The 21,039-nt window shown below is 42.8% G+C and overlaps 1 protein-coding gene across 1 annotated transcript; it reads right to left on the bottom strand.

Moving 5' to 3' along the window:
* Positions 1–1,991: 1,991 nt before the first annotated feature.
* LOC138095897 (zinc finger protein 45-like) lies at positions 1,992–19,654 on the bottom strand. The gene is made up of 7 exons (XM_068991846.1): positions 19,591–19,654; positions 11,118–11,279; positions 10,959–11,031; positions 9,488–9,545; positions 7,440–7,566; positions 6,292–6,387; positions 1,992–4,334 (listed from the first exon to the last, which is right to left on the bottom strand). Exons 4-7 carry the CDS (start codon positions 9,500–9,502, stop codon positions 2,509–2,511), a joined length of 2,064 nt encoding a protein of 687 aa, XP_068847947.1. The 5' UTR covers positions 9,503–9,545; positions 10,959–11,031; positions 11,118–11,279; positions 19,591–19,654; the 3' UTR covers positions 1,992–2,508.
* Between the last annotated feature and the right edge of the window lie 1,385 nt (positions 19,655–21,039).

Below are 21,039 nucleotides of genomic sequence, written 5' to 3'. Positions count from 1 at the left end.
TTCACCCATTCCAGTCCATTTTAGTTTGCTGATTCCTAGAATGTTGACATTCACTCTTGTCATCTCCTGTTTGACCACTTCCAATTTGCCTTGATTCATGGACCTAACATTCCAGGTTCCTATGCAATATTGCTCTTTACAGCATCAGACCTTGCTTCTATCACCAGTCACATCCACAACTGGGTATTGTTTTTGCTTTGGCTCCATCCCTTCATTCTTTCTGGAGTAACTTTCCACTTATCTCCAGTAGCATATTGGGCACCTACTGACCTGGGGAGTTCCTCTTTCAGTATCCCATCATTTTGCCTTTTCATACTGTTCATGGGGTTCTCAAGGCAAGAATACTGGTTTGCCATTCCCTTCTCCAATGGACCACATTCTGTCAGACCTCTCCACCATGACCCGCCCATCTTTGGTGGCCCCACACAGCATGGCTTAGTTTCATTGAGTTAGACAAGGTTGTGGTCCGTGTGATTAGATTGACTAGTTTTCTGTGATTATGGTTTGTGTGTCTGCCCTCTGATGCCTCTTGCAACACCTACTGTCTTACTTGGGTTTCTCTTACCTTGGACGAGGGCTGTCTCCTCACAGCACACCCCCTCCTGACCTTGAACGTGGAGTAGCTCCTCTCAGCCCTCCTATGCCCAAGAAAAACTTAAAAACACTTTAAGGTTGTATTATAGGGACTTCCCTGCTGAGTCACTGGTTAGAATTCCAGGCTTTCACTGCAGTGGCTTGGGGTCAATCCCTGGTTGAGATTAGAGATCCTACAAGTGTGGCAAGGTGAAAAACATACAAAGTTCAAAAGTGTATTATAACCTTCATGGGCCCAAGAGAATACAGTAATTTGGTTGATTCTTTATTGTATGTCTCATATGAGTCTGAGTCAACAAAGTCAATGAGTCAGAGACTTTCATAGTAGTTCAGTGGCTAATATTCCGGCTTCCACTGCAGGGGGCCTGGGTTTGATCTGTGGTCCAGGAACTAGATCCCAGAAGCCTGTAACTAAAGATTCTGCATGCCGCAAGAGCAAAGATCCCACATGCCACCAATAAGACTTGGCACGGCCAAATAAATAAATGTTAATTCAAACGGATCAGAGACTAAATGTAAAACCTGAAACTGTGCAGCTTTGAGAGTAGGAAAAAAAAGTGGGGGCAGAAAAACCTTCGTGACATTAAATTAGGCAGAGTTCTTATATCTGAAACCCAAAGCACAATCACAGAAGACAAAAACTGAACTTCATCAAAAATTTAAAAAACTTAAAATACTCTGCGAAAAATACTAATGGGGCAAAAACAAAAACCATACACTGTGACAAAATATCTGCAAAACACATAACTGACAAAGGACAAGTGTCCAGAACATATAAAGAACTCAAAAGTCAAGAACAAGAAAACATGTTCACCAAAGAAAATAGGTCTATGGTTATCAAACATTCATGTATAAAGATGCTCAACTTAGTCATTAGGGAAATGTAAATTAAGACCAACATGAGAAACCACTATAAAACTACTGAAATGCTAAAAAATAAAACCCTGATATGCACTGGTGGTGGAAGTGCAAAATGGCATATCCACTTTAGAAACACCTGTTTTTCACAAAGTTAGACATACTCTTACAACCCAACAATCCCACTCCTAAGTATTTACCAAAATAAAGAAAACCTGTGTTGATACACAAATATTGTCAGACAGATCTAGTTAATACACCATATAGAAATCATACTTGCTGCCTCTGGAGGTGGAACTGACAAGAATGGTACACAAGAAAACATTTAGGTTTAATAGAAATGTGGTATATACTGATTTTGGTGATGATTACACAAGTAGATACATTTGTCAAAATTCATGAAGCTGTAAACTTGAGATTTATGCATGTTGCTTGCATGCAAATTACATCTCAATAAGGAACTGTTAGCATACAAAATTGCTGGCCACACACAACCTGGTGATTCTGGACCCACTAATGGGTTATGACCTTCAGTTTGATAAGCACTAGTTCACAAGACCTGCAGGGTTTGGAAGATGACCCCAAGTGTCTAATCTAATCCTCCAAGCCTTGGAGAATTCCTCTGTTTACAAGTTTTTAGAAAATTTTAGAGAGGAACTGAATAAAAATTTCAAGTGACTGTTCTCCCTTTAACTCATTTAACATTCCTGGACACCTGCAGTGTGGTAGGCATTGAAAAGGCAGAGTGGACTTGCTGTAAACAAAGCCCATGCCTTCCGGGAACTTCTATTCTAGTGGAAGAGATTTGGGCATTTCTGTCCTAGTACTTTTGGTTCCCTCCAGATCGGGCCCATCCTTCCCATGCCTCTCATCCATGTAGTTTCTGCTAAATGTCAAGGTTCTGAATGAAGCTCTCTGTCTCCACACTCATGAGGCTTCTCTGCTGTGTGGTCACCCAACCACCATGACAGTTTGCGAGTTCTGGAGGAAATGAATGTTTTGTTTTCTATGACAGGACCATTTCAGCATGCATGTGAGGTATTAACACATGCAATTTCATAGAGATTCTTTGCTGTGTGTATTCTCTGATGAGGCAAAGTCCTTGTCACCCTCATCCCCAGCATGGATTCGCTGATGAATTGTAAGACTGGAGCTCCAACTGAAGCCTTTCCCACACTCTTCACATTTATATGGTTTTTCCCCTGTGTGGACTCTCTGATGGGCCTGGAGGTATGAGCTCCAACTGAAGACCTTACCACACTCCTCACACTTATATGGTTTCTCTCCAGTGTGAACCCTCTGGTGGGCTTGAAGGTATGATCTCTGTCTAAAGCGCTTACCACACACATCACATCGGTACGGTTTCTCTCCTGTGTGGACTCCACGATGAGCCAGAAAATTTGAGGCCCGACAGAAGCCTTTCCCACATTCCTCACACTGGTAGGGTTTCTCTCCAGTATGGCACCTCTGATGGGCCTGCAGCTGTGAGCCCACACTGAAGCCTTTCCCACACTCTGCACACTGATACGGTTTCTCACCAGTGTGGACTCTCTGATGCACTTGAAGGCTTGAGAACTGACTGAAGGCCTTCCCACATTTTTCACATTTATAGGGCTTCTCTCCTGTGTGGATTCGACAATGAACGTTAAGATCTGAACTCCGGCTGAAGCCCTTCCCACATGTACCACATTTGTATGGTTTTTCTCCAGTGTGGCTTCTCTGATGGGCCAGAAGATTCGAGGCCTGACTGAAACCTTTCCCACACTCCTCACATTTATATGGTTTCTCTCCTGTATGAACTCTAAAATGAATGTTAAAATCTGAGCTACGACTAAAGCCCTTTCCGCATGCATCACATTGATAGGGTTTCTCACCACTATGGCCTCTCTGATGGTCCAGAAGATTTGAGGCCCGGCAGAAGCCCTTCCCACACTCCTCACATTTGTAAGGTTTCTCTCCTGTGTGGCTTATCTGATGGGCTTGGAGGTGGGAACCCACACTGAAGCCTTTCCCACACTCCTCACACTTATATGGTTTCTCACCTGTGTGGATTCTACAATGGATGTTCAGGTGTGAGCTATAACTGAAGCCCCTGCCACATGCATCACATTTGTAAGGTTTCTCCCCAGTGTGGATTCGCTGATGAGCCTGCAGGCGTGAATGCCAAATGAAGCCCTTCCCACACTCTTCACATTGATAAGGTTTCTTTTCCGTGTGAACTCTCTGATGGACATGGAGATAGGAGCGCTTACTGTAGCCCAGCCCACATTCCTCACATTTATAGGGTTTCTCCAATGGGTGGGCTATTAGAGGAGCCTGAAAATGTGAGCTTTTTCTGATGTTCCTCCTACACTCCTCTAATCTGTGTGGATTCTCTCCAGCGGGGACTCTTTGATGTTGATGAAGATATGACCTCTGACTAAAACCTTTATGTGTCGTATCATGATTGTTCAGTTTTGCTCTACTGTGGACTCTCTGATGGGCTTGAAGACTTGAAAACCGACGGAAGGTGTTTTCACATTTTTCACATTTATAGGGCTTCTCTCCTGTGGAGGCTGTCTGGTTCATTTGAAGGTGAGAGCCCCATATGAAACCCTCCCCACACTCCACCCCTTTATAAGGTTTTCCTCCAGTGTAGTCTCTGCGCTGAACTTGAAGATGTGAACTCTGACTGAAGTCTTTACTGAATTCATCTTTATAGAGTGTGTCACTTTGTTTTTCCAATTGAGAGCCAATTCCTTGAATAATTCCCATGGAATCTCGACACCTGGTTAATTCCTCTGTAACCTGTAGCCAGATTTTTGAGCAGAAAAATTCTTCGTGTGGCAGATACCTTAATCCAACTTCCTGAAGAGTCTCTATGCCATTTAGATTCTGATTTCCTAAGAGGATAAAGAAAATTAAAAGATGGGGCATATGAGTGCTTTGCTCAGAAACGCCAAGGTTATAAACTTAGGCCCACACCCTAAGGCCTTATGGGGACATGAAAAACTTCTATTTTTCTTCAGCATCATGTATCATTTGCATACCTCCAGACACCAAGAGGTGTTCCACCAGGCTCCCTTTCACTACACATTCGCGGGATCCATTTAGAATCATAATAAGTTTCATAGGTGAAATATAGAGATCTAGTAGCTATACAGCAAGAAAAATACCTCCTAGGGAATGTTTACCAAGATGAGGCTGCATGTTACTCAAAGCCTTACTTTCTCTGTTGCAACAAGTGTTTAATAAACAGCTTTCACATAATTGCACATCTGATCGAAATGCTCAAAAGCTCATGTAAGACCCTTACTAACAGATTATCAGAAGACATTCCCAAGCAGTGTTGAAAACTTTTGCTTTATTAGAAGTTTACTCCATCGGAAGGAGCTTTGGAGGCCCTGGTAGGTTGGAAAGATAGATGTTTAGGAGAAAATAATATATTACCTAAGGGCCTAAAGTTCAGAGTATAAGCAGAGAGACTGGTCTTTTGTCTCCTGCTGGGAAATATCCTTCAGGAAGACAATATGCAGAGAAGTTTACTATAATAACATACACTATTCTAAAACTTCACATCAATAAAATTCCTACAACTTCCATGGGGGGAAAAAAAGACTGAAAAATTAAAAGATAACCTAATCTTTAAAACAGAGTAAGACCTTGCAAGGAATAAATAAATAGGGTGGAATACAGATTTTAAAAGTCAGTATTGGACAGGAAGAGTTACATTCTCCTTGGAACTCTGTTCCACCAATTAGTCATATAGCTTGCTACTAACTTCTTTAGAGGTGTCTTTTCAAATAATGCCTTATCGGTGATGCCTCTTTTATTACCAAACAGTATCATATACTAAATTCTCCCTTTATTCCACATTCCTGGAAATCTCCATTAGCCATACATTATCTTGTTTTTACATAGCACATATTCCCATCTGACATACTATATACATAGTATAGGGCACAAAAAGTCCTTGATCTTTCTCGTTTTATGTCTTCTCCTGCTTGAATGTAATACCCACAGGGACAAGCATTCTGTACTGTTCGCATGTTTATCACCACTCCCAGAACTCTGTCTGATATGGTCAGGGTTTCAGAAGTACATGCTGGATGGATAAATAAATCCTAGTTTGATGTCTCTGTGACAGTTTGAGCCATGTTACAAAAGTGAAAGAGCTTTTGCAAGTAACTTACTCATCACAAGAAAGGAAGTGGAAACAGCTGGGAAGCTGAAAGGCTTCACTAGATGCAGAGCTAATCTAAGTGAACGCTGCTGACAGAAAATCACGATGATCACAAAATCAGGGAATTTCCTGGTAGTCTAACTGTTAGGACACTGCGCTCTCATTGCCAAGGGCCCAGGTTGGATCCTTGGTCAGGGAACTAAGATCCCAGAAGCCACACACGGCAAAAACAAAACAAAACAAAAAAAAACATAGGGAATAAAGATGGCCATGGGGCATACAGATGGACTGTTTCTGAAATTCTTATACCCTTTTCCTGTATGGGTAAAGATTTTCCTTTTTCATTTAGGAGTCAATATTTAGACCCTTATGTTATCCCTGCCCTGTGAAAAAGTTGTTTCTGAAAATAGACTATAAAACTGATGGGCATAGGGGACATCACAAGCCACTTTCTATACTGGGATTTTATTCTGAATGAGAGATCTGAGCAGAGAAATGACAATGTTTGGATTTAAAAGAATCACTTGGAGTGGAGAATTGATTGTGAAAAAGCAAAGCAGAAGAGAGAGCATTACAAAGACTGTGGCAGTAATCCAGACTACACTCTGACTTGGACCAGGGCCACAGCTGGAGAGGCGACGAGAAGGAGGACAGACTCAGAGTCATAGGACTCTCACCCGAGGAACAACATCTCTGGGCTGCTGTCTTCATCATTTGCAGCTTTTCTTCTCTCTGTAATTGGGATGGAACATCTGGTGTGAAGGATTGATGCCCTGCAAAAAGGCAAGGACAAACATTTAAAATGAATGTATCAGAAGCCCAAATTATGAAAAATTGTGGTTTACACTATATCAACACTGACATCAAAATCAGTTTTTTCCAAGCTTTCAATTTTGACCCATTGGCAGAAATATATTTTATGCAAAACCGAGGATGTATAGTCATTGCTGTTGTTGTTTAGTTGCTAAGTCATGTCCAACTCTTGAGATCACATAGACTGTAGCCCACCAGGTTCCTCTGTCCATGGGACTTTCCAGGCAAGAATACTGCAGTAGGTTGCCATTTCCTTCTCCAGGAGATCTTCCCGACCAAGGATCGAACCCATATCTCCTGCATTGCAGGTGGATTCTTTACCACTGAGCCACTGGAGAAGCCTCCAGGATATGTAGACTAAGTATACATTACTGGAAGACATTATTTTCATTGCACCCTTTTCATCATTTCTCACACTATTCTCGCCAACAGGCCATAGTTTTTATCACATCGCAGAGTGCCTGCCAAGTGCTGTGATATTTTCTACCCTATTTTATTTCAATTCCTTAAAGAATGACCCACTAATTGGAGATGATTACAATTTGAAAAGCCAAAAAGGTAGAGCAATCATGCGGACAATTTATAGTATGTTTACAAACACAGTGGTCAGCAGAGAAAGAAAAATGCTATTTCTGTGGGACTTCCCTGGTGGGCCAGTGGTTATGAATCTGCCTTCCAATGCAGGGGATGCAGGTTCAGTCCCTGGTCAAGGAACTAAGTTCCCACATGCCATGGGGCAACTAAGCCAATGCACTGCAGCTAGAGAGCGTGCACTTCAATGAAAGATCCTGCATGAAGCAACAAGATCCCGTGTGCCTCAACTAAGACCTGATGCGGCCATAAATAAACAAATATTAAAACAAACTGACAAACAAAAAGCCCTGCGATCTCTGCATCTCATGCTGATTAGAAAACCGAAATTCGGTTCAAGAGCTCCGAAGCTCTGCCTGTTCAAGGGCACATAAATATTGCAGGGGGTCTCTGTTCAGTCACAGAGGGCACCCATCCTCACCCACTGAGAGCAGGTTCCGGAAGTTCTCCAGCATCACCTCCTGGTACAGCTTCCTCTGGGCCAAGTCCAGCAGCCCCATCTCCTCCTCTGTGAAGATCACGGCCACATCGTTGAAGGTCACTGCCTCCTACAACATCAATCACACTCCTGATTCTCCCTGGAGGAAGGGTAACAACTGAGAAAAGTGGGCAGGATGTGTACAAAGTGGTTCCAGGTGCTGAGAGACCAGAGTCAATTTTACTGTAACATAATTAAACGTCCCCAATAACGCATTTATATTGTATATATTTTCCTTTTCATAATAAATGCTAAAAAGGACAACTTTTTATATAGATTTTTTTGCTTCCCTTCCGATTATTTCTTTAGGATAAGTTCCAAACAGTGAAAAATTACCATGTCAAAGAATAGGCAGCTTCAAAATTATTACGTACAACAGCAGATTTTCTTCTCAACTCTTCTCTTACTGTATCCTCCTCCAAGAGTATATCAGTTCAGTTCAGTCGCTCAGTTGTGTCCAATATTTTGTGACCCCATGAATCGCAGCACGCCAGACCTCCCTGTCCGTCACCAACTCCCGGAGTTCACTCAAACTCAAGTCCATCGAGTCGGTGATGCCATCCAGCCATCTCATCCTCTGTTGTCCCCTTCTCCTCCTGCTCCCAATCCCTCCCAGCATCAGAGTCTTTTCCAATGAGTCAGCTCTTCGCATGAGGTGGCCAAAGTACTGCAGTTTCAGCTTTAGCATCATTCCTTCCAAAGAAATCCCAGGGCTGATCTCCTTCAGAATGGACTGGTTGAATCTCCTTGCAGTCCAAGGGACTCTCAAGAGTCTTCTCCAACACCACAGTTCAAAAGCATCAATTCTTCAGTGCTCAGTTTTCTTCACAGTCCAACTCTCACATAAGTAGCCCCAATTCTCCATATCCCGCACTTTGAATATAACCATATTTTTAAATCCTAAGCAAACTTATCAGTAAAAGAACTTGATTATCTGTACTTATTTGATCATTAATAAGCTTATCATATTTTCACATATTTACTAGGTGTTTTTATTTTTCTTCTTCAGAACTTGGCCTGTTAATATTCTTTTTTTTAAATTTTATTTTTTTTCAGCAACAGAGGTATCAATGGATTCATAGAGGAGTAGCTTCCTTGTCTGAAGCAAGGTCCTGGAGCAAATCCTACTGTGTATGTCCCATGGCAGGCAGGACATAGCCAATATATAGATATTTTTTAATTACCTTGGCTGTACCACATGGCACGTGGGATCTTAGTACCCCAACCAGCGACTGAAGCCACACCCCTCTATAGTGGAAGCATACAATATTTAACACTGGACCTCCAGGTAAGTCCCACCTGTTAATATTCTTTGCACATACTCCAATTGGGGTTTTATATTCAGATTCTGTAAAATTCCTATTACAGATTTCAAGCTTCGGTTTTTTGAGCATGGTGATGGACAGGGAGGCCTGGCGTGCTGCAGTTCATGGGGTCGCAAAGAGTCAGACACGACTGAGTGACTGAACTGAACTGATTACACATATTTTTACCCACATTTGGCTACTGTTCTTGCACAGCACTGGGGACAGTATGGTTTCACATCCTCGGCACTGCTGACATTCAAGGCCAGATGATTCCTTGTTGGAGGGGGCTGCTGCGTCCACTGCAGGGTGTTTAGCAGCGCCCCTGGCTCTCATGTACTGTATCAGTGACATCCCCCAAGTCACGACAGCAAAAATGTTTCCAGACGTGGCCTGAGGGCACAATCGCTCATGACTAAGAATCACTTGCATACAGCATTATTGTAACATCTTCTATTCTACTCTGATATGTGAAATTACAAAAAAGTGATAAAACAACAAAAATGAAACTATATTAAAATTAAAAATCAGTGATCATTTGGCACTCTTCTTGGAAGAGGTTCTCAGATGTCTACTGTTCACTTTAACTGTTTACTTCAGGGCTTCCTGAGAAAGAGAAACAGGATGTGTTTAATCGCTGAGAAATGAGGCGACAACTGAATGCCTAGAAGGGCAAGCCCAACTCACCTTGAACTTGGACATTCTGTCCTCCTCCTTCTGGGGAATTGCTGAGTCTTAGGAAGGCCTGATGGGAGAAGAAGGAAAAAAACTGTCAAAGTCTGGTCAAGGATGTCACTGACCCATGTTGTTATTATTCAGTTGCTAAGTTGTGTCTGACTCTTTTGAGAACCCATGGAATGCAGCCCACCACACTCCTTTGTCTATGGGATTTCCCAGGCAAGAATACTGGAGTGGGTTGCCATTTTCTTCTTCGGGGGATATTCCCCACCCAGGGATTGAACCCACAGCACAGCAGAAAATGGAGGGATTAACAATGTCTATCTCGTACAGCTACTGTCTTTGCTAAAATAATCAAATTGTCTTCACAATTTCAGTACAACTTATGTGGCAAGATGCACAGGCTAACGTAACATTTCACCATGTGAATAGAACTTATACTTTTAATTTTAATTAAACCTGGAGTATAAAAACAAAACAATGCTCAGGATTGCTGTCAGAATTAAATGAGTAGGCGGAAAGCTCAAAGAACACTTCCAAGGCACCTTATTTCTCAGTAGCAGCAGAAAGCAGGTCATGTTCAGTAACGAAAAACCTGTCTTCATAAATAGTTTCTATCACTGGATCTTTCAGATCCAGTTGCTTTGTCATATGAAAATCACCTTTAGCCCCTGACATGTTATTCTTGCCTGGTTTATCATACTTAATTTGATGCCTTTGCAGTAATATTTAAGATTAAATTGATGATTTTTTCCCTGTGTAAGATATGTATCATATAAAACTTTATATTTGAACCATTTTTTTAGGGTGCTGAGTTCATTAGGTGCGTTCATATTGTGAATCACCACCACTCTCTCTCTCTAGAACTTCTCCACCACCAGGAACTGAAACTCTGTACTCATCAAACACTTAACTCTCCACTGCCCATCCCCTTGGCCCCTGGTAACCACTATTCTACTTTCATAGTCGTAGTGTCAAATTTTTCATGACACTACAAATGACCACTTTTTCAGATATAAGACCTTGCTAATTTGACTTTGCTAACAGTGAAGTGAAGTGAAGTCGCTCAGTCGTGTCCGACTCTTTGTGACCTCATGGACTGTAGCCTACCAGGCTCCTCCCTCCATGGGATTCTCCAGGCAAGAGTACTGGAGTGGGTTGCCATTTTCCTTCTCCAGGGGATCTTCCTGACCCAGGGATCGAACCCTGGTCTCCTGCATTCCAGGCGGATGTTTTAACCTCTAAGCCACCAAGGGTAGGGCCTTAAAAAAACTCATATCACTGAGCTGAAGAAAAATTAACAGAACCCTATTATTTAACAGTAAGTTAATCAGTATGCCATTTTAATTAACAAGCTAATCATAGTCATGACAAAAACAATACAAATGGCGATGTTTAACACTGCACAAGCACTGAGTATGTGCCAAGGACCTTGAGAAGCACGTGGCACACATTGCTCCACTAGGTACCTCCCACACACCTGTGAAGAATCTAGTGTCGTACAAGCGGTGTGACCCTGGTCTGATCACCTCCGCCTCTGTGCCTCTCCTCAGCTACAACAGGAGAGAAAAAAAGAAGAGAATGTCAGTCCTAGGGTTACTGTGAGGGATGAATGAGCTAAATGCCCTTAGCACTGTACCTGGCATTTTAGAAAGTTCTCAGTAAATGATGATGGTCACGATTGTTGTTCCCACGTAACAGATGAGGAAGCCGAGGCTCGGTGAGGTCAAGAGGCAGGGGAGGAACCTGAATCCACTCTCACAAAGGAGCTAATCTTCTAGATCTTGTACCTCTGTTGCTTCTAAGGGAAAAATAAAAAAAAAAAATACACAGATGGGAGTCTGAGGTCTCATGGAAAGAGAAATGAGAGCTTGAGAGCTGGGGACAGAAGACAGACATGGAAACTGGAAAAGGACTCTGAAGTCAGAGGATCTGCTTGAAGGAGGTGAGAACAGAGTCAGGAGGGGTGGAGGCTTTGGAATCAGACCACTGGTATTTGAATACTGGCATCTCCAACATCCTACTACTTAGTCCCAAGGTCTGATCTTAAATCAGGAACTAACTTGGTTATGATTAACCAGTGACCAACAGAAGAGTCAAGATTTTCACCGAGAGCCTAACCTAATAGCACATCAAACTCACAGGGGAGTTTAAAAAAAATGGTCAGACTTTAAACGGAAAGCAACTTTTAAAAGCTGTATTTTTTTAATTTTTTTAATGCTCAGAACTTATTCACAACTAATTAAATCAGAAACTGTGGAGGACGGTTGCTAACATCTGCATTCTTACCCCTCTCCTAGCACCCCAGCCTGTGATTTCATTGTCCAGGCAGGACACTGCACCAGGAAATGAACCCCAGGTAATATGACACGGAGTGGTAACCGTGATCAAGGTACACTGGTTTCCAAGCTCCGGTCAGCTCTATTGTAAGGCCTAAAATTCCCAGTTCTACCCTGACACCTTTGAGCCTCACAGAGCCCAGAAGGCCTAACTCTTAGTTCCTCTGCTCTCCCCAGACATGAGCTTTTCCCTGGGGAAGACTCCCCATCCACCTAGTTCGCCTGTGGGTTAACCATGTTTTTATTTATTCATTTATTGGTTGTACCTTGTGGCTTGCGGGATCTTAGTTCCCCAACTAGGGATCGAACCTGGGCCCCTGAAATGAAAGTGCTGGGCCTAAAGACTGAACTGCCAGGAGATTCCCTTAACCATGTTTTATTTTAATTCATTAATTAACTAATTTATTTATTTGCCAGCACTACATGGCATGTGGAATCTGAGTTCCCCAACCAGGGATCAAACACGTGTCCCCTGCAGTGGAAGTGCAGAGTCCTAACCACTGGACTGCCAAGAAGTCCCATCCCTTAACCATGTTTTTAGATTCTAGCTATTTAACATCTGTGATTCCTGACTTCTTCCTCAGTCTGTTGAATCACAGGGCCAGACTGTCAACCACAGTTAGTAACACATTCCCCACAAGCCAGCTTTCCAAGGCATGTGAGGGTCACAAGGGTCCATAACATGTTATGGAAAAAATGCAAACAAACTTTTTAGTCAATGTAAGATAACCTGCCCAACCACCGCCCCCTGCTCGCCCGTTCTTAGTGCCCCAAAGAGGTATGTCACCACTATTTACTTCCCACCACTATAGTCATAAAGACAGAGTCCTCTTGCTCTGCTCCGTGACTCCTGTGTGACAGGCCTTGTATGGCCCTGGGTGGCATGCTGTGTCTCTTTTTGGGGGAAACGATAAGTACAGAAAACCTTCTTTCTTGGTAACCTCCCCATGCTGTCATTCAATCACCTTTATAAATGAAGACCTGACACAGTTCACCCCATCAAATGATCAGATGTAGCCCACCTAGTTCTCAACCTAACAGGTTTCGCCTCTGTGCCAGCTTCAAAATTGTTCAAGCAAGCCAACCACATCCTCCTGCCAGAACCAAGGGTTACCCTGCTGCTGCTGCTGCTGCTGCTAAGTCGCTTCAGTCGTGTCCGACTCTGTGTGACCCCACAGATGGTGGCCCGCCAGGCTCCCTCATCCCTGGGATTCTCCAGGCAAGAACACTGGAGTGGGTTGCCATCCTACCCCCTGTTTAATACAGAGCCTGCCTCCCAGAGACACTGCTGCTTCCTTCTAGACCCAAGTGCAACCATGCATGGCCTTGTATGGCTGTATGTGATAAACTGCTGCCAACCTCATCTGCCTGGCGCAGATATCTCATATTGTTTAGGACAGGGATTCCGCCTTCCTAAATAAGGTGAATAGGACGTGATTGGAACACCATCACAATCATCCAGAAAGCTAAAAAAGAACACATTAGTCCAGGGACCTCCCTGGTGGTCCAATGATTAAGATTTTGCCTTCCACTGCAGGGGGTGTGGGTTCAATCTCTGGTCAGGGAGATTCCACATGCCTCACAGGCAAAAAGCCAAAACATAAAACAGAAACAATACTGTAAAAAAAAAAAAAAAAAAAACTCAATAAACAAAAAACAAACCCACAGAAGCCCAGACTCATTGAAATGGTAAAAGGACTGGGTCTTTACAGTTTTTACCAACTTCCTTAGGTGAATCTAATATGGCGCAAGTTTGGGAACCACTGCGGTATTCTATTCTGCCCCTCAGAGTGTTATCTGAAATGCCTAATAGCCAGGAAGCCCAAGGCAGGGCTAGAACTGGCACTCAGGCCTCCTGATGACTAGCCTCCTGCTTCTCTCTGTTGTAAGACGCCCTTGAAGTTCTAAAGAGGTAAGAGTAATTTGTAAATGCCCTGGGAGGCAAATCCTCAGAGGAAAAATGGAGGCTTCCGTTTACACCAGTGGTGCCTAGCTGAAACATAATGCAAGTTACATGGGTAATTTAAATGTTTCTAGCAGACACGTTGAAAAATGTAAAAAGAAGTGGCCTTTAACAATATATTTACTGCAACATACCCAAAATATTACTTCAACCTGCAACAGAGATATTTTACATTCTTTTTCAGTGTTTGAAATCTGTTGTGTGTCCTACACTTAACAGCACGTCTCATTTGGCACCAGCCACATCTGAAGAACAAAAGTCTCATGTGACCAATGGCTACCATAGTGAATGGTGCAGACTCAGGCCTTTTTAAAGCAATAGAGACCATATGATTATTCCTAGGAACTGCTGCTGCTGCTGCAAAATCGCTTCAGTCATGTCCGACTCTGTGTGACTCCACAGAAACTGCAGCCCACCAGGCTCCCCCCATCCCTGAGATTCTCCAGGCAAGAACACTGGAGTGGGTTGCCATTTCCTTCTCCAATGCATGAAGGTGAAAAATGAAAGTGAAGTCACTCAGTCGTGTCCTATTCTTAGTGACCCCATGGACTGTGGCCTACCAGGCTGCTCCGTCCATGGGATTTTCCAGGCAAGAGTACTAGAGTGGGGTGCCATTGCCTTTTCCGCCCCCAGGAACTGACTAAGTTCAAAAGACAACCAATTCTGTTAGTTATCAGTTTCAACAAAGGTTATTATGGAAACGATTCATTTTTGCTCAACTGTATGGTCAAATTGAAGCAGTAAAAAAATAAAATGGGGGAGAAAAGAAAACCCTAAAATATTCTTGCACTTTTAAGAACTCACGGCATTTTTCACTCTGCACACTCTTCTGTAATAGAAAAAAAGTACAGCTGTAGTCTGTAACACATATAGGATGCGTTACGTGCCAAGCACCATTTCAAGCACTTTCCACATCATATTTCTTTTAATCATCACGTGTCCAACTCTTTGTGCCCCCCTCAGCTGTAGCCTGCCAGGCTCCCCCATCCATGGAATTTTCCAGGCAAGAATACCGGAGTGGGGTACCATTTCCTTCTCCAGAGGATCTTCCTGACCCAAGGATCGAACCCAGGTCTCTTGCATTGAAGGTATATTCTTTACCATCTGAGCCACTAGGGAAGCCCCCAAAACTTTAATTCTGTGGTTACCTGATGTGAGAAAACCGAGGCACAGAGAAGTTAAGCAAGCTGTGCTGGTCACAGAGTGCTGGAACAAGGAGGTTTGAAAGACAGCTGCTGAGGTTTGACTCTGGCTCTGCCCCTTGCTGGGTCACCAGGTCATTTATTCAACTTCTTCGACTGTTTATTCATTTTAAAAATGACAATAATAATTATTGCACACAGAGCACTGGAAATTCACTGAAACAGAAGAGGTGCCCAACAAATGTTAGCTCTTCTCAGCATCCCCATCACGATCCTGACATAACCAACAAAAAAACGGAACACTAACATCGATTTGACAACAAACTTATGGTTACCAGGGGAAGGCAGAGGGACAAATTAGGAGTTTGGGATTAAAATATACACAGTTCTATACACAAAACAGATAATCAACAAGGACTCACTGTACAGCATAGGGAACTATACTCAATATTTTATAATAACCTTTAGGGAAAAGAATCAGAAAAGAGTATATATACATATGTACCGAATATATATATATATACATATATGCACATATATATAAATAACTGAATCACCATGCTGCATACCTGAAATTAACATGAAAGTAAAAGTCGCTCAGTTGGGTCCGACTCTACTGGAGTGGGTACCCTTTCCCTTCTCCAGGGGATCTTCCCAACCCAGGGATCAAACACCAGGTCTCCCACATTGCAAGTGGATTCTTTACCAGCTGGGCCAAAAGGGAAGTCCAAGAATACTAGAGTGGGCAGCCTATCCCTTCTCCAGCAGATCTTCCCGACCCAGGAATTAAACCAGGGTCCCCTGCATTGCAGGTGGATTCTTTACCAACTGAGTTATCCGGAAAGCTCGAAACTAACAATATTGTAAATTAACTATGCTTCCATTTTTTAAACAAATTTATTTGCTTCCAAGGAAATCTGTCTTACAGCATGACAATATTAGGCACGATGATACATCAACTTTTTTTTTTTAAGGTAAAAAGTGGATTTACTTAGAGAGAAACACACTTCACAGAGTGTGGGCCATCCCAGAAGGCAAGAGAGTTGATGATACATCAAACTCTGAATGCCTGGAAAAAGTTGGTGAATTCTACAGCTCGCCAAAGGAAAGTGAGGCACCAGACAAGGCATATGGCTATAGACTGCCTTTCTACTTTGTTCTCTAATTCCAGGCTATAGCCCCTCTGGGCGACTGTTTGCATCACACTTACTCACTAAATAACTCCTCTATGCCGACCCTGTGCTGGACTCTCCAAAAAGAATAGGCCCAGGTCCATGAATCAGAGGTCCCTGTAGCCTAACAGGAGAAAAAGATGAAACTGAGAGTTACATGCCCATGGCAAGTGCAATTCCAAAGCAGCACAGGAAATTTATCATTTTCCTTTCATAATTCCAACTCTTTCTAACTTTCTTATATAAAAAACATTCTCTTAGTGGCCAAGTGTGAAAAATCTTAGAGTTGCTGTTAATACCTATGGACTGAATTCTGAGTCCCACCCCTATACTCACACATAGAAGTCCTAATCACCAGAACCTCAGAATGTGACTGCATTGGCAGACAAGGCATTTAAAGGGGTGATTAAGTTAAAATGAGGTCATTAGGGTGGGCCCTCAATCAATCTGACTAGTATCCTTCTATGAAGAAATTGGACATAAACAGGGATAGTAGGGGCATGCGCACACACAAAGGGAAGACCTTGTGAGGACATGACAAGAAGGCAGCCATCTGCAAGCCACGGAGACAGGCCTCAGAAGACACCAAATCTGCTGACAGACTCCTAGCTCCAGTTTTTGTTGTCTTGCCAGCCAGGCTGTGATATTTTGTACCAGTAGAAGCTGAAGCTCCAATACTTTGGCCATCTGATGCAAAGAGCTAACTCACTGGAAAAGACTGATGGCAGGAGGAGAGGGGGACAACAAAGAATAAGGTGGTTGATGGCATCACCGACTGGATAGACATGAGTCTGAGCAAGCTCTGGGAGTTGGTGATGGACAGGGAAGCCTGGCATGCTGCAGTCCATGGGGTTGCAAAGAGTCGGACATGACTGAGCGACTGAACTGAGGCACTGTACTTCAGATACACTAACATTTATTTTCATCTAACCATGTCATGATCTTTAACTGCAGCTTACTTGTTTTTATGATATATCGCCCCCTGCTGCAACTCAGTAGTCCATCTTGAATTTTCTTCCCACTTTTACAAATAATACATGGATCTGTCATTTCAGGTGCCTCTTACATTCAGTGACCTGTCAGTGATGTGGCATGTTGCAGTACATGGGGTTGCAAAGAGTCGGACCCAACTGAACGACGGAACAAGTTTTAGCAAACTAATATAGTCTCGGTATAATAATTAATGTTTAACTTCTATTGACTCAACATCTGGGTTTGCTTTAAAATACTCAATGGGAAAAACCTGTGCATGGGAGAGAGCGATGCAACAAGATCAGCAAGAACTGAAGCAGGATGACTGTTACACAGGAGTCATTATATTACACTTTGTGGGGCTTCCCCGGTGGCTCAGATGGTAAAGAATCTGCCAGCAATGAGAGAGACCCAGCTTCTATCCCTGGGTCGGAAAGATCCCCTGGAGAAGGGAAAGGCAACCCACTCTGGTATTCTTGCCTGGACAATTTCAGGGACAGAGAGCCTGGCAAGTTGTCTGGAAATTTCCAGAATTAAGAGTTAAGGATATGAATAATCTGATAACAATTATATATAATATAGATAAATACTTATAGAAAAGCTGCTAAACAGAAATGCACTTAAATGTTGATAATCGTCTATATCTTATAGGTCTGTGTCCTATATACGTCATACACATCCTATAAGTTTTAACATACGTATCTACATGGGTAATTCTTAATGGTTTTGACTATGTCATAGCTCTACATTTTCTGAATTCTCTACAATGAATGTACATTTCTTCTATAATCAGTACACAAGCTTTAAATAATATTTAAAATAAGATTAAATGAGAATGCTTTCAAATTTTTACAAAGATGGCCAAACTCACTAACCCTGCTTTCAAATCCTCTCCAATAAAATTTCAACCTACCTGAACAAATTGATTCCAAAAGTCTCCTCTGCAGCCAGTTTCCTAATGGTTGACTATTTCGATAGACTGCTTTCTATCTACGAAAGGCAAGTGAGTACTGAGAGGGTAACAGGCAGGAAGGCCAGGGGTCTCCAAACAGAGGAAATAGCCTGCAAGTGTCGGATATTTTTCTCTCTCTTAAGCGACAGGAGGCAACAAACTAGAGATATTTTTTTCCTTCTCTATACAAATTTAAAAGGTTTCTCTTAAAATACTGTGTTGCCATAATGACACCTGGTTTCACCTGAAGTTCAGTTCAGTTCAGTTCAGTTCAGTTGCTCAGTCGTGTCCGACTCTTTGAGACCCCATGAATCGCAGCATGTCAGGCCTCCCTGTCCATCACCATCTCCCGGAGTTCACTCAGACTCACGTCCATGGAGTCCGTGATGCCATCCAGCCATCTCATCCTCTGTCATCCCCTTCTCCTCCTGCCCCCAATCCCTCCCAGCATCAGAGTCTTTTCCAATAAGTCAACTCTTCGCATGAGGTGGCCAAAGTACTGGAGCTTCAGCTTTAGCATCATTCCTTCCACAGAAATCCCAGGGTTGATCTCCTTCAGAATGGACAGGTTGGATCTCCTTGCAGTCCAAGGCACTCTCAAGAGTCTTCTCCAACACTATTCTCAAACCTAGAGATAACCAATGCCTTTTTCTTATGGAAATGTTTGTCTTAAGCTATGCTAATGTACTATGCATTTACCCCAAACTCTGTTTCCAAGTCCATTCCGCCTTTTGGCTCAGAACCTACTTGACAAACCAGTATGTTATACTCAGATATTGTTCCTCTAAATGAAATTATTTGTAGGGTGATCTGCCCTTCTTCAAGATTCAAGTTAATCATGTTATGGCCCAGGATGAACCATTTGGTGCCAAGATTATCCCAAAATGCATCTTATGGGTGAGGGGCCTGGTGCCATTCTGAGTTTTAAGACATTCCTTTCTTTCATTAACAGACTGTTAGTGACTATATAACACCCAGCTGAAGACTAGCAGGGGGGTACTCTTTCTGCCCCCTTCTGATGCTTATGTCAGAAGCTTTCTCTATCTCCTGTATACTTTAATAAAACTTTATTACACAAAAGCTCTGAGCGATCAAGTCTCGTCTCTGGCCCCGGATTGAATTCTTCTCCTCCGGGGGCCAAGAATCCCGGCGTCTTTGCGGGCATTCAACAACAACCTTTCAGTACCTGCCTTATAGTCTTAGTATCCCTTTTTACAGAAAAGGAATCCAAGGAACAGAAAGACTAAATTCTCGTCCAATGTTACCTCGCTAGGAAGTAACTAACGATGTGGAAGGTGCTGGAGGAGGCGGACTGGACAGCAAAGAGACCAGGAGACAGTCAAACTGTCGATTTCAGTCCGCCTACAACCCCAGGACTTGTGAACCCCCCCAAACGCAGAGAAATCCAGCCGGTAATAAGAAGGCAAGCGGCCGCCCTCGCCCTTCCATCCCGCCCTCTGTCGCAAGTCGCGGCTGTTCTGCCCTGCTACCGAAGACCCAGTCCAGCTGATCCCAGGACCGGGTCAGAAAAGATAAAAGAGACGGCAGGCTCCCAGGGAATCACTCACCTACCTGTGAGAACCGAAGGCCGCAATCGCAACCTCCTAAAGCGGAAATACCTCCAACTATTCGCAGCTCCTGGACTATTTCCCAGGATCCCCGAGAAGGGCAGGAGCTACTGCCCCGCCCCCTGGCCAGAAGTGACGTTTCCGACCTCGCAGGCCTGAATCGAATTCCCCAGAATCCAGGAAAGCAGCGAGGTTCGTGTTTTTGCCCTCCACCAGACACACACAGCGCTGGATTATGCCTTTTTATTTCCCCAGGACAGCGAATAACTCCTTCGCGCTTTCCGGGAGCGGAAGTTCCGAATCACAGGACGCCTCCGAGACTACACGTCCCAGAACGCTCTCTGCCGCTGAGCTTCCCACCTGTCTGCAATTTTACTTTGGAATTAGTAGGTGGAGTATGTGTAAGCCGTCGGGCGCTTGTAGAACTTGGCTTTTTTTTTTTCCCCTCGTTGTTTCCTGACAGAAATTGGAAATATGTATGGAAAAGTAAATGGCAAATAATTGTAAAGGCGTGGTATGTGTGAAGGAAAAATAGAGATCGTAAAAGGGGCTGAGCTATAATGAACCATCTTCTTTACTACCTGGCCCTGTATTCAACCTTGGCCAAGAAAATGAGATGCAACCATTGAATGGGACATGAAACAGAAGCAGAAAAATGCTCCGCTTTTCTTTGCTTTGGTTTTCTTACATCGTTAGGGAATTGAAATATTACTTGTATTTTGAAAAAGTTATTCGTCTTCCAATTAAGAAATCACACCATATAATTCTTATTCCTTTTTAACCGGTTAATTGACGTGTAATTTTAAGGTACAACAACATATGTTGATTTGATGCATTAATGTATTGCAATATGATAATCATCTTACTGTCAGCTAACACTTCTATCACCTCAACTAGTTTTCATGACTTTTTTTGGTTTCAGAACAATTAGGGTCTAGTCCCTTAGAAACTTTGAAGTTTATAATACAGTATTATTGATTGTATCACTATACTATCCATTAACTCTGCAGGACTTATCTCCTAATCCAAATCTGTACCCTTATAAAACAGTATCCCATTCACATCCAGCCCCCCAATCTGTAATAGCTATCATTCTACTCTGTATTTATGAATTCGCTTTTTTAAGATTCCACATATAAGTGATAGATAATAAACAATATCTCTCTGTCTGATTTAATCTCACTTTAGCATAATATCCACCTTTGCTGTTGCAAATGGGTCTGTTTCTTTTCTTTCTTATGGCTGAATAATTCCATTGTATATATGCCACAACGTCAACACTTAGGTTGTTTCCATATTGCGAATAATACTGAAAGAAACATGGGAGTGCACATACCTCTTCAAATAACTATTTTCATTTATTTTGAATATACAAACAGAAGTAGAATTGCTATGTTAGTTGCTCAGTCCTGTCCAACTCTTTGTGATCCCATGGACTGCAGCCTGCCAGGCT

This window comes from Capricornis sumatraensis, chromosome 20, assembly GCF_032405125.1.
Source record: "Capricornis sumatraensis isolate serow.1 chromosome 20, serow.2, whole genome shotgun sequence".
Lineage (NCBI taxonomy): Eukaryota > Metazoa > Chordata > Mammalia > Artiodactyla > Bovidae > Capricornis > Capricornis sumatraensis.
Note: the sequence above shows the minus strand (reverse complement) of the source record. Positions and strands in the feature narration are given on the sequence as shown.

What these genes read in the sequence shown, in the direction of transcription:
- LOC138095897 (XM_068991846.1), bottom strand. An exon ending in CCGGAACCTGCTCTCAGTGG is followed by an intron (nt 6,388 to 7,439) that starts GTGAGGATGGGT and finishes GCCTTTTTGCAG; the next exon opens with GGCATCAATCCTTCACACCA. An exon ending in CCAGAGATGTTGTTCCTCGG is followed by an intron (nt 4,335 to 6,291) that starts GTGAGAGTCCTA and finishes TTATCCTCTTAG; the next exon opens with GAAATCAGAATCTAAATGGC.